Source organism: Tupaia chinensis, unplaced genomic scaffold, assembly GCF_000334495.1.
Source record: "Tupaia chinensis unplaced genomic scaffold, TupChi_1.0 Scaffold000495_1, whole genome shotgun sequence".
NCBI lineage: Eukaryota > Metazoa > Chordata > Mammalia > Scandentia > Tupaiidae > Tupaia > Tupaia belangeri.
Genome location: NW_006160007.1, coordinates 1,913,454 through 1,927,081, shown reverse-complemented (window position 1 = coordinate 1,927,081; position 13,628 = coordinate 1,913,454). Strand labels below are relative to the sequence as shown.

The following is a 13,628-nucleotide window of genomic DNA, read 5'->3' as shown; positions in this document are numbered from 1 at the left end:
TAGTTTTCTGTGTTACACTGGACCCTCAGGTGAGCTATATAAAACCTGACAGAATTTGTCATTTGAGAATTTAGAGTCCTTGTAAACAGGACTGATGGTCATTCCACATTAGTTTTTCCATTTCTTCCTCTAATTCACTCATATGTGTTCTCCATTTCAAAACAAAACAGAAGTAGTATCAGTTATGATTTGAAAGTCATTTTGTAAGTTTATTTACTTACATTACCATTTCAAGTCTGTCTGCTCTACCAGTGATTTCTCAAGTCAGTTCCTGGACTCCTCAGTTTTTGGTTCCTATGTGTTTACTAATGACTCATATCCTTCTTGCGTGGATTGTTCAGAGTCTAGGAACTGACATCTGCCATACACTCTGTGGAGCTACTATTTTTAATCCAGATCATATATGTCTTGTCTTCAGTCTTCATTCTATGTCTTTTGAGTAGCAAGATGGGATCAGATAACCTACAGTGCCTCTTCACAGAAAGTCGTTTAATAGTTAAAAATTGTTATTTGCCTAACCCTTTTGCATAGTTTGACCTGGTAGAAAAACAACTCTGGGTTGATCCGGTGACCCAGATCACATCAGGACACAACCATCAACTAAGATATGTTTGAGAACTCTGACATGGAGATACAGGAGGCAACTCTGAATCAGGCAGAGTGGCAAGGAACGTTATCAGAATCAGCTAGGTATTTATGTAGTGCCTGGACAAAGTGCTCTGGGGTAACTTGCCTCCTAAGGCCTATACCATGAGCCTTTCGATTTGGCTTCCTCTATAATCCCATTGTTGACCATTATGTTGTCAGCCTTCCTTCCTTTTTTCTTTGGCACATTTGAATCTCCTTAATCTTATTTCCTAATAGTGATTACTTCTTTTCCTACATTGCTCCTTGTCTCACCTCACCCCTGGGAATATATTTAGAAAAGAAGGGAAAACCAGAAATAAAAGTCACAATTATGATTGGATTAGATCATTTTATATATGTAAATACACACATATATACACACACACAAACACACATTTGTAAAATAAGAATGAAGAAATTATTGTCGGAAAAGTTATGACATATTTTTTCAGTGCAAAAGTGCATCATGACATTTCTGACAACCCAGTAGTTTTCCTTGAGAGTACACACCGCCTATTTCCATCCATCTTCTTTGTTTCTTCCTCTGTCTTTCCTACCCCCAGTTCTTTAGTGAATTTAGTTTTATTTGTTTCGCTAGTTTCTTTCCTTTCTAATAGCACTGTGTCTTAATCTCCTTGAAAGTTCTTCATCCCTGTGATGTTAGTTTTATCTCTAACTATTTATACCTGATGCCAACCAGTTGCATGTGGGAGGAAGGGTTGGCTGAGCATGGACCTAAGGCTAAACCTTGTCTGTGAGAAGAGATATCAGATACCTAGAGTGCCTCTTCACATACACGTTGTTCGGTAGTTACAAGTTATTTGCCTTGGATATCAGAGTGTAAAGTTAGAGGACATTTAGAACTACATGGCTTTTATATAGTCGGTACCAGTAAAGGGATTATTTACAACTTAAATTCAGCTTGTTAAAAATTGAGGTGTTCTGCATAAGGACAGGTATAAATTGTCAGTTTTTAAATTTACCAATGACTTCTAGATGCTATGTTGTACAAAAAAAAAGGAAGAAAACAAGAAAACACCTTTTAACAACTTCTTGGGATATAGGCCATTTATGTGTTTGAGGCTATTCTAAGACTGGGTAGTTGTGTGTTTTGTGATGGGCTAGGAGAGGGCAAGAGGATAGTTCTAATTGATTTTTTTTTTTTTTTTAAGAGAGGGATTTTTGCTATAGGGTGTGTGTGCTTGCTGGAGAGAGAGAGAGACAGAAAGCAAGAAATCATGCCACAACCCCTTCTCCTTCACTCTCTTCTCAGGATTTTGGGCACACATGCACATGTACTCATGTGAGTTTTAAGCTGCCAGGTCCAGGACTCAAACTGTGTTCAGCCATGTAAGAGTCCAGCGATATAACCGTTATGACATCAGCTGCTCTTCTACCTGAAAAATTTTAGCTTGTTTGTTGGATCTATTCCTGGAGCCTGTTCCATCAGAACTCCCAGTCACTGAATTTGCAAACTGTTCCATCAGCAGCATGAGCTGGATTGAAATATTAGAAAAAGGAAGCTCTGTAGATTTTTGTATTGGACTAGAACCATGTATATAATACATACAAGTAGTCCTAAATCCAAAGAATTGCAAATTTAAATTATCCTTTTCTCTTGTGTAAGTGACTCTTAATGGAATTGATTTTTAGCATTTCTGCTCTATATTTTTTGGCATTTACCTGCTTTTGAAGCTTTATTCTAAATATAGACAGTCTTGAATACAAATTTGGACAATCGTTTTTAGTATATGATTTCAACTTCATGTTTGTAAATTTGACCACTGTGGAAAATTGACTGTATATGTAGGGTTGTAATTCTTATGTTTATTTTAAATGTTTTCTTTATATTATGTGCCAAATAAAGTAAAACTTGAAATAGTCTGAACATAGTCTACATTATTGGAAACTATTCAAGAAATACAATTTAGTTTATCCTGAGACCATGTAATAATTTAAGCTAGGTTAATAAGATAGTAACAGGTAAAAGAGCTCAGTTACCCCATAACAAGGGAAAAGATGATTTTGAAGTTTTGATATTCAGATGAAAATGAAACTTCTTAAAATTTGCTAGCGGGTACATGTGCTTGCTGGAGAGAGAGGAAAGAAGAGAGGGAGGAAAAGTAAGAAAGCAAGCTCTTTGGGAGAAGGTTCACATCACGGTCCTGTTGATCCCATCTTCATTTCTCTCTCCTTTCTGGATTTTGGGCATGCATGCACACATGCCCTGCATGTTTTTTCATCCTCTGGTCTGGGACTCAGACCACAGGTGACTATTGGGATCCAGCCAGCTTAACCACCTTGCAACCAGCTGGCCCCCAAAATGAAACTTTTTAAAATTAAATGTTTTTGAGATAGTTTTCTTAAAATATTTTATGATCTCCTGTGGATTTTTTATCCCATTTTAATGATAGAATAGGTTTGCTGACCAAGTAAACATTAGCCTATCTAACTTTTAAATTTACTATATGAATGAATGAAGTTTTTCTGTAGTTCAACGCATTTATCAGATTTGATTTCTGAATGTCGTGATTACAAAAGAATTTCGAGCAATGTAGTTACTTCACCTTTGCACTTCTTTTCTGTGCCCTTGATTGAGGACAACTTCATAAAGGGAAGGGGTGTTCTTACTGCCATGTGTTCCCTTTTAGATAGTTATATTCCTTTCATAGTAGGAGATCCTGACCTTACTTATTTTAAATGGTAGAAATGTTTCCCATAAATAATTATTTTGATGTTGTATTTAAAAAACTTTTCCTGGTAGTGACTTTTGTTAGTAAGCATTCTTTAATTTCAATTATTGATTATTGTTAGTTGTTCTTCATATTGAATTATTTATTGAGTTATTGAATTAAAATCTTTCATTTGAAGTTACTGCTATTGTAGGTGTGTGCTTAAGGTTAATCCCATTTTTGGGGGTCCTGCAGGTCTTTGGGGCTAGATGGGTTTATTAAGATAAATGTTACAATCTGATCCAAAAACTTTAGTTTACTTGAGAGTTATCTGTACTTGTTCTGTCTCAGACAATTGAGATGGAATATCAACATCTACTCTTGGGAGGTATTTGGACAAAATGTTCAGAGAGCACGAGTAGGTGTTAATCCGTTGACGTGTATTTAGGAGGACAGTGAATTTCATGTTGGACCAGCAGACCATCAGGCCACTCTGTGTTCTGTTTTGTACTAAAAGTGGCATTATAGAATATATTACAGATGAATAGATTTTCCTGCCATGCTGATGATCTCAAAGGTTAGAGCTGTGTCAGGAGTTCTCTCTCCATTCTGGCTAATAACAGTTCTGTCATGGATTGTCACAGTGTTAGATACTTACTAGATGCTGGGATTCAGTTAGGCCTCCTGTCCTGTATAATAGCGGCATGTTGACTTTTGGTAGCTATAGTGAAGTTTTTGGAAGTTGGTTGCAAGAGTCAGTTGACATTGACAGTTATTGAGGTTTTTGACTCTAATATGTTTTCCAAGAGTTGAAAAATAATTTGTATAAATATAAATTTAGAAAAATGCATAACCAGTTTAGAGAATCAAAAATATAAACTAACAAAGAGGACATCTTTAAAGTAATGTTTTTTAAGTGTTAGTATATTATCTTTGTTAGTATGTTTACATTTGCTAATATATCCATACAAATAAAGATAGAAAAAAAATACCTAAAATGGTTTAACCTTTTAATAGAAGTATGTAACTAGTAGGTGGGAATCTTCCTCAGCCAAAGAGTCATTTGATTTTTATTCTCTGAATGTCTCTAATTACCAGCTCTTTGTTTTAAATTTAGATATATGGAGGGATTATGAAAATCTGTAAGAAAAAGTATTACCTTCTTGAATTAGTTTTTTATAGCCACTCTTTTAAAATACATTTTAAAAACAGGAATAAGTAATTAAATGTTCATTAAAATTATTGTCATGTTTTAAATAAATATAAATCACATTTCTGAATTGTTTTGACTTTATTAAAAAGAATTTTTTTAGGATTTTTGTTTCATTTTTTTTTGTTTTGGCCATAGAGTACGTGTGCTCACTGGAGATAGAGAGGAAAAATAAGAATTCACCCTCCCGAAAGATGGCAACGCTGCAATCCCTTCTCCTCTATTCTTCTCTTGGGATTTTGGGCGTACACTCACATGTGCTTAGCATGATTGTCAAGCTGCCAGGTCCAGGACTCTAACCATGGTCAGCCATGTGGGAATCCAGCATCTTAACCACTATGCCACCTGTTGGCTCCAAAAGGATTTCTTAATTCCCAAGTTTTGAAAATATAGAAATGAGGGGCAGAGAAAGAGAATTCTTAAAAAGAATTTTTAATTTAATTTATTATTATTATTTAATTGAGCCAGAGAGAAAGAAAGAGAAAAAGAGAAAGCGGTCCAGGACTTGAACCATGGTAGACCACGTGGGGGTCCAGCGCATTAACTGCCATGTCACCTGCTGGCCCCAAAGGGAGATTTTTTTTTTTTTAACTTTAGCGGAACTAGTCTTGTTTTATTTCTATTTATTTTTATTAAAGATAAAAAACCAGTTAAATACTAAAGGTTTTTTCCTTGTTTATCTAGGTAGTGATAGTTAATGTAAATGCTTTAAATGTATCCATAAGATAGATGCCAGTTAACAAATTTTATTTACTATGAAATGCTATAGCTAGGAAGCTGTAAATCTTAAGTAACAAAATTAAATTTGTTTTTATTTGGAGTATGTGGAATTCCTCATTTAGTGTCAAAAAATGAAACTGAGAGAACCTACTTATTTCTATTCCTTAAACAACTGCTTATTCTCATGTCACACGGAATACATCTTTTGTATTTCTCTGTGCCTCTGGCTTCTCTTCTGTAAAATCAAGAATTTAATTGACTGCCTTCATCCCTTTCAAGAACATTGAGGACAAATACTTCGAAGTCTTTGGAAGACAAAATGCCACCTTGTGTATTTTTTGATACTAACTTGCCTTGTAAGTATGTGCTATATGTATTGTGCACAGTGGTGCAGTGTGACATTGTGACATCTTTTATGAGAACAGAAATTGTTTGCATGCTTTGATGTTAAAGTATAATTCCATCATTAATGGTTTGCAGTTTCTGAGCTTGATTCTTTTCTGTCTCCTTAGTGCAGTGGGAACTGTCCCTTCGATACCTCTGTGTGCTCTACTGTTCCTCTGTGGGAGGGGATACTGATGTTTTCTGGCAACCTCTTAGGAATGTGCAGAGAATTTGTTGTACAGCTTGGCTATGAATATGTCACAGGTCTGCAGTGTACAGAGGAGGTTCCTTTTAGCTTAGGAAGAGACAACAAGAGCCCTCTTTTCCTTTATTTTTAGGTTTTCTTCCACAGGTTTGTGCTGTCCTTCATGCTGACTCCATGAGTTGGAGAGTCAGGTAGAACTTTTTTTTTTTATGTATAGCAAGTGCAAGGAAGGGACAGATTCTCAGTCTAGCATTTGGAGACCTGGCTTTTTCTTGTCTCACTGCCCTTATGCTAGTACTTCCTATTTCCTGTTCTGGACTGCTTCCCATCTGTGGTACAAAGATACTAGGGAGTCAAGGGGGCTGGCCTTGCCTTAGGTGCCTAGATCCCACACAGTTCTGAAATGGTGGTTAAAAGTATATGAAGCTGCCCATAATTATTCAAATGGTAACTTCTGTAACTCATTATAATTATATTTGCATACGGGGGTTAATTTTCACTACTGAAGAACTTTGTTGCCTAACTCCCAACATCATTAGTGAATACTTGTGGTTAAAAACCCCTGTTCCCTTTAAATAACTTTAAGTACTATTTTGTTAAATTTTCTTTGATTAAAAATTATTCTTGTAAAGTATAAGGAAAGATGATAATTCTTATGTCTGTCTACTATTTGTGAAGGCTGCGTGGTCATTTTCAGTCTTGTGGTAGAGGTTTTTCTGAGGTTTCTAAAATTGTTTTTATAATTTTATGACATCCTTTGTTGGTCTTTTCCAGAGAATTCGGTCAACAGTGGATGAAAAAGAACAAAAACAACTTCTTATGGATTTGGATGTGGTAATGCGGAGTAGTGATTGTCCATACATTGTTCAGTTTTACGGTGCACTCTTCAGAGAGGTAGGAACAAAGTTTTTAGATTGTAGCTGACAAATGATTATCTAATTGGGACAAATAAAAGGATGGCAGGATTAGATTCTAGTCTGTGGTTAAATGTCATATATTAGTAACGAGTTAATGTTTCAGTATTTTGGTATGTAGGCATGATAATCTACATATTAACTTTTATCAGTCATTGTTCTTTGGTTAACAAGTGAAATGTTTTTAATAGTGTTTGTGAATTCCATAAATCTTTTTTTTTTTGGAGAGGTTTTTCACTATAGGGCGCGTGCGCTCGCCAGACAGACAGAGAGAGACATAGAGACAGAAAGCGAGAAATCACCCCCCAGGGGGGATGGTCACGCCACAGTCCCTTCTCCTCCATTCTCCTCTCGGGATCTTGGGCACGCACACACACGCGCCCGGCGTGAGTTCTAAGCCACCGGGTCCGGGACGCAAACCACAGTCGACTATGTGGGAGTCCAGTGACATAGCCATTACGCTAACTGCTGGTTCCCTCCATAAATCTTTTGTTTACATATATTTTCTGTTCTTTAAGAACCTGACAAGTTTGCTGACTTCTAAATATTAGCAGTTTTATTGTAGGCTTAGATTATATTTCTTCTGACCTTGGGTTACCTTCGCCCCCTCCCCCCCCCCTTTTTTTAACTTTATGGATTTGGATGTGGTAATGCGGAGTAGTGATTGTCCATACATTGTTCAGTTTTACGGTGCACTCTTCAGAGAGGTAGGAACAAAGTTTTTAGATTGTAGCTGACAAATGATTATCTAATTGGGACAAATAAAAGGATGGCAGGATTAGATTCTAGTCTGTGGTTAAATGTCATATATTAGTAACGAGTTAATGTTTCAGTATTTTGGTATGTAGGCACGATTTTTTTGTCATCAAGTGTATATGCATTTAATATAAGCATTATTTGTCTCCACTCAAAAGCCTCAATTACTTTCATCAGACATGGAAATAAACAATTATAATAGAAAAAAAATTTCTTGTTCTGTAATTCAGATTTTTATATAGAAATTAGAACTCTAATTTCTGGTCTCATGACTATGTTTCTTCTTCTGGCCTCCGGTTTTCTGTGTCCCAGCTCGGTTATCACTGCAGTCTCGACCTGTCCATTCACTTTCTCATTTCCATCATCCCGCTGCCTAAAGCAGGGAAGGGAGTCAGGGCTGGGAGGAAAGCTGGTGCTGTGAGTGGCTCCAGTACTTGAGGACCTCCTGGACTATCATCAGAGTCGTGATGTCTCCTTAGCTGGATAAGTCTTGGGTTAATAACCGTTTCCAATACTCTTTAAAATGTACTACTTCTCATATTGAAAATGTTCACATGAGCTGGAGAGGTTGTTTGGTAAAAATAAAAGCCCTCCTTCCTCTTGATTCCTTTTAGGACTTGATTGTGGAGTGTAGGCTCAGGAGTTTTGTTGTTATTGGCTTAAAAAATACTATTTTTTTAAAAACGGGGCTGAAAATAGCACTGAGGATTAACTGACTCACCTAACATCTTTTCCAATGATGATTTTACACATTTCTATTCAGTGTTATTTTGGCTCTGTTTTTAAGTAGTGTTCTATTTCATGATAAGAGCTCATTTCTTTGTTTAATCACTAATTGTTCATTCTCATTTATGTTATTTCTCTCTATTCCTGTCCTTGTACCTTTTAGTGACTTGACTTTTCATTTTTTACGATCAGATACTTTGGCCTTATCAGCTTTCTTCTTCAAGTCACATCAGGATTACATTATACCAGTATCAGCCACGTGTCCAAATTTCACATAATGTTATTTTGTTTGTAAGATTGTAAATCTGGAACTTTCTTCATGTTACGTAAGAATCTTACTGTGTCCTTTTTTTATCCTTGAACTATTCTTTTATTTTATTTTATTTTTAGGTTTTTGCACAGGGCCTGTGCACTTGCTGGAGAGAAACAGAGAGTGAGAAATCACTCCCCCAGAGGGGATGGCCACACCACCATCTCCCTTCTCCTCCATTCTCTTCTGGGCATTTTAGGCATATATGTACATGTGCCTGGGGTGATTTTCAAGCCTCTGAGTTTGGTATTTGAAGGAACCATGGTCAGCCATGGGAGAATCCAGTGCCTTAACCACCATGTCACATTCTGCCCCCTGCCAAATTATTCTTTACAACTGTTAGATACTCTGCTTACTTTATTCTCCAGATTTATGTAGAACAATTTTTTAAAATAATTGTTTATTATAACTATTTTTCAATTTTGACCAGAGACAGTCAGAGAGGGAGGGAGGGAGGGAGGGAGGGAGGGAGAGAGAGAGAGAGAGAGCGAGCGAGCGAGCGCGAGCGAGCACAGAGGAAAGAGAGAGAGAGAGGAGAGAGGAGAGGAGAGGAGAGAGAGAGGGAGAGAGAGAGGGAGAGAGGAGAGGAGAGGAGAGAGAGAGGAGAGGAGAGAGAGAGAGCAAACTGCCAGATCTGTAACTTGAACTGCAGTTAGGAATGGGGGAGTCCTTAACCACCACGCCACCTGCTGTCCCCTACAACAGTATCATATAGGAATGACATAGATTTTCTGTCCCAACTAGATTCTACCTGTCAGCTTTCTCAGTCATGTGTTCACTATGACTATAGATAGCCTCCCATCAGATCTATTTTAACCTATAATTACCATCATAATGCTGGAATAGACCAGTTCATTTCTCTTGCTAATTTATTTAATCATTCAAGAAGCAACATTTAAATATATTACCCAAGACTAAATAGTGTGGCAGTTTTGATTTTGTGAAAGAAAGCAGAGTAAATGATAATCCATGATTAGCAAGGTATTAAAAAGAGCAAAAATGCTTGTAATTGTATCTGAATAGTATATTTATGGTTTACTATCATGGGTAAACTTAAGTAAAATTTAGTGTTATATCTCAGGAAGGTTTAAAGGAGTTGAAATATGCAACTACAAATCTTATACTAACAGCTGTTCAGTGTTTCAGAGGTGCTCTCCCAACAGTCTTAGGGATTTGGTGGTATTATTTCTTTATGAGATTTGGAGTATTAATTTGATAAAAGTCACAGCCAATAAGTAGTAGAGATGGGACTCCAGAGACATAAATCTTTGTTTGTTCTGTTTTATCATGAGTGGTCCAGGGATGAAGAGCTTTATTTAACAAATAATCTGCTTTTTAAATGTTATGATTTTTCAGTATGATAAGATGGATGTTTAGAAATTATAGTTAGGCTGTGTAAGGTCACAGAAAATCTAAGTAGATAAGACATGAACCTTTCTCCCAAATCTTAGAATGAAAGAAGTAATAGGTACTTTCTGAATATTTAAAGATGGCATTTTAGGAAAGCAGAACATTCACTTTTAAAGAGTGAATATGTACTCAAGGTGTATTTTCTGAAGTCACAAAGGTTAAAAGTATTAAGCATATTTAATAAGGATTTTGCGAAATGTTTTTCTTTCAAGGTTAGTAACTTAAAGTAAAGCTTCTTGTTGATTGATTGATAGATTCATGATGTTATGGTCTTTAGTTCTAATAATAGACACAGAATCCTTGGTTTTTGAAAGTACAGAAGGAATTGAACATATATACTCAGAACTTTTACCTTTCCTTACTTGCCAGACTGTGAGAGAGAGAGAGCGTGCCTTTAATCCCACGTGACTGTAAGAGACCTTCTGGGGTATCATTTCTTGTAATTTATACGACCACAGGCTTCAGCTCTTAGTATATGTTAATTAGCTGACAATTAAAGCACTTACAAGATGTTCTTTTCCTTATTCTTGCAGCTTTTACGTAGAGATTACTTACCATTGGGTAATACTGAGCTGAAAATTTCAAACTCAATTCAGAGCAGTGAATAATATTAAGCTGAAGTTGGTGACATATGTCACCATTTGTAGATGTTTTTATCAGGTTAAGGAAGTTCCCTTTTATTCTTAGATGGCTGAGTTTTTATTAATCAGGAATGGATGTTTGATTTTTGTGAAATTCATGTTTGGTATCTTTGAGATGTTTTTAGATTTTAAAAAATTTGGTATGCATTGATTTTCAAATGTCAAACACACTACATTTCTGGGAGAAATCTACCTTATTACCATCTAATATCTTTTTTATATATATTATTGAATTCAGTTTGCTAAATTGTGAACATGTACTAGTTTTGTAAAACTTCTTTTGGAATTTTTGTTACTGATGAGAGATACTGATCTATAGTTTTCTTACATTTTTATATGACTTTTTAATAAATATAATCTCAACCTCATAGTAGGAGTTGGGAAATATTCCCTCGTTTTCAGTCATCTGGAAGAATTTATATAGAATTGACATTATTTCTTCTGTAAATATTGGTAGGATTGACCAGTGAAGCCAGTTGAACTTGTTTCTTTTTTTGGGATGATTTTTAAGTACACATTCAATTTCTTTCAAAGATAAGCATTCTAGTCAAGTTAGTTATTTTAAAATTTTCTTTGTTTCTTTTTTACTTGCTAGAGGGAGCATTTGGGAGCCAGACATAAAGAAAGAGAGAGAAGAGAAAACACTCCCCTTGGGGAATGATCATGTGCAGTCCCGTCTCCATTTCTCCCTCTTTTCAAGATTTTGGGCTCACATGCACACATGCCTGGCATGGTTTTCAAGTCATTAGGTCTGGGACTTGAACCATGCAGTCAGCAGTTTGGGATCCATCTGTCTTAACCACCATGTCACAGCCTGGCCCACAGGTTATTTGTTTCTTCTTGAATGATCCTAGGTAGCTTGTTTCTTTGAAGAAATTTGTCCCTTTTATCTGAATGATAAAATTAATTGGAATAGAGTTATTTATAATATTCTTTCTTTATTTTAATATTTGTAGAATCTGTAGTAAGCAATGTTACCTTCTCATTATCTGTTCCTCCCTCTCTTCCTCCCTTCTTTCTTTTCTCACTTGTTCCTCATATAATAGTAATCTGTTTTATCAATTTTGTTTTTATAAGGTTTTTGTCATAGGTCCCAGAGAGAGACATGTACTCGCCAGAGAGGGACAGAGAGATAGGGAGAGAGAAAGTGAGAAATTTACCCCCCGGGATAGACATGCTGCCATCCCTCTCCTCAATTCTTCTCCTGGGATTATGGAGAGAGACACACACACACACACACACACACACACACACACATACACACGCCTGGCGTGAGTTTCAAGCCTCCGGGTCTGGACTCAAACTGCAAATGGCCATATAGGGATTCAGCATCGTAACCATCATGACACCCACTGGCCCTAGTTTATCAATTTTATCTACATTCTCAGTAACTCTTAAGTTACATTAGTTTTCTGCATTGACTTTTTTTGGTTTTAGAGGGATTTTCATTCTGATTGTTCTCACTTCCTTTTTTTTTTTTTTTAACTTAATTTGCCTTTTTTTTACCCTTGTTTCTTTCTTTCTTTCTTTCTTTTTTGAGAGAGATTTTTGCTATAGGGCACACGTACTCACTAGACAGAAAACGAGAAATCATCCCTCCACCCCGTCTCGCGTGGGAATGGCCATGCTGCAATTCCTCTTTCTCTCAGGATATTGGGTATGCACGCACATGTGCCTGGCATGAGTTTCAAACTGTCAGCTCTAGGACTCAAACCGTGGCCAACCATGTAGGAGTCCAGTGCCTTAACCACTGCACCACCTGCTGTCCCCCGTTTTCTAGTTTAGTAGGGGTCATGCTTTTGCCACTACTATTTGCTTTGTTTATCTATAGTGTATCAAATTTCTGTATGTGTATGGACTTTGGAATCTCATCAACTGTTGTATTCATCTTTTAATTGTGATAGCTTTATAAAAAGCTATCTGTAGCCTGGTAATACGGTCAGGCTTTTCAGACTCTGTCTAGTAGGTCAGTCCCTTCTCTTTAAAATTGCTTTGGCTTTTCTTGGCTGGTACTTAAGTTTGAGAGTTAGCTTGTTCCAGATCCATGAAACTTTAGAATTTAATGGAATTCTTAGGTTACCTTGGGAATTTGACATCTTTACGACTTCTAGTCTACTTATAAAGGAGTCTGCCTTTTCATTTGGTCAGACTGCTATTAATTAATTCATTAACATTTTATGTTTTACTTTTTAAAGAATTATTTTATTTAACTTTATTTATTTTTAATTTGACCAGAGAGGGACAAAGTGAGAGGGAGGGAGGGGAAGGGAGAGAAAGAGAGAGACAGAGATAGAAACAGAGACAGAGAGAGAGAGAGAGAGAGAGAGAAAGTGAGAAAGCTAGCTGCCAGGTCTGGGACTCAACCACAGTGGGCCATGTGGGAATCCAGTGCCCCTAACCACCACGATACCTGCCGGTCCCAACATTTTATATTTTCATAAATGTTTTGCCTATTTTGTTAGATAATATTCATAGGTACCTTTGTAATTTTTATTTTTATTATGAACAGTTTTTTTTTAAACATCATAATTTCTAACTGGTTATTATTGGCATATATTATATGTTAGAAACTCAATGTATCTTCATAATTCAGTTTTTTTTTAAACTTCTTTTTTAGCAAATCCATTGTCTATTTGTCCTTTAGTAAATGACATAAAGTTATTTCTTCTTGGACCTCCCACTCCCTCCCCCCCCCCCCCAAAGATCTTTGCTATAAGGTATGTGCGCTCGCCAGAGAGATAAAGAGAGAGGACAGACAGAGCAAGAAATTACCCCTTGGGGGTACAGCCAAGCCAGATTCCCTCATGCACATGCACCTGACGTGAGTTTCAAGCTGTTGGGCCCTGGACTCAAACCATAGTTGACCATGTGAGAGTCCAGCGACATAACCATTGCTCCATCTGCTGGTCCTCGGACCTCCCATCTTTTGCTTGAACATGAAAGTAATGTTGCCGTCATCGTACTACTTTTTCAGGCAGCTAGACCATTGCTTTTTTCTTTTCCCCCCAGTGAAACTCATTGTAGTTTTTTGGAGAGGTTTTTCACTATAGGGC

The 13,628-nt window shown here is 36.6% G+C and overlaps 1 protein-coding gene across 2 annotated transcripts in view; it reads left to right on the top strand.

The window, feature by feature from the left end:
• MAP2K4 (mitogen-activated protein kinase kinase 4) overlaps positions 1–13,628 on the top strand; it is a gene marked incomplete at its 5' end in the record, with an annotated part of 137,582 nt that overhangs the window by 79,226 nt on the left and 44,728 nt on the right. For both annotated transcript variants that reach the window (XR_003550691.1, XM_014590902.2), the window contains 1 exon segment: positions 6,593–6,712. Coding sequence is in view for 1 of the 2 variants with exons in the window: in XM_014590902.2 (XP_014446388.1) it covers positions 6,593–6,712 (120 nt within the window).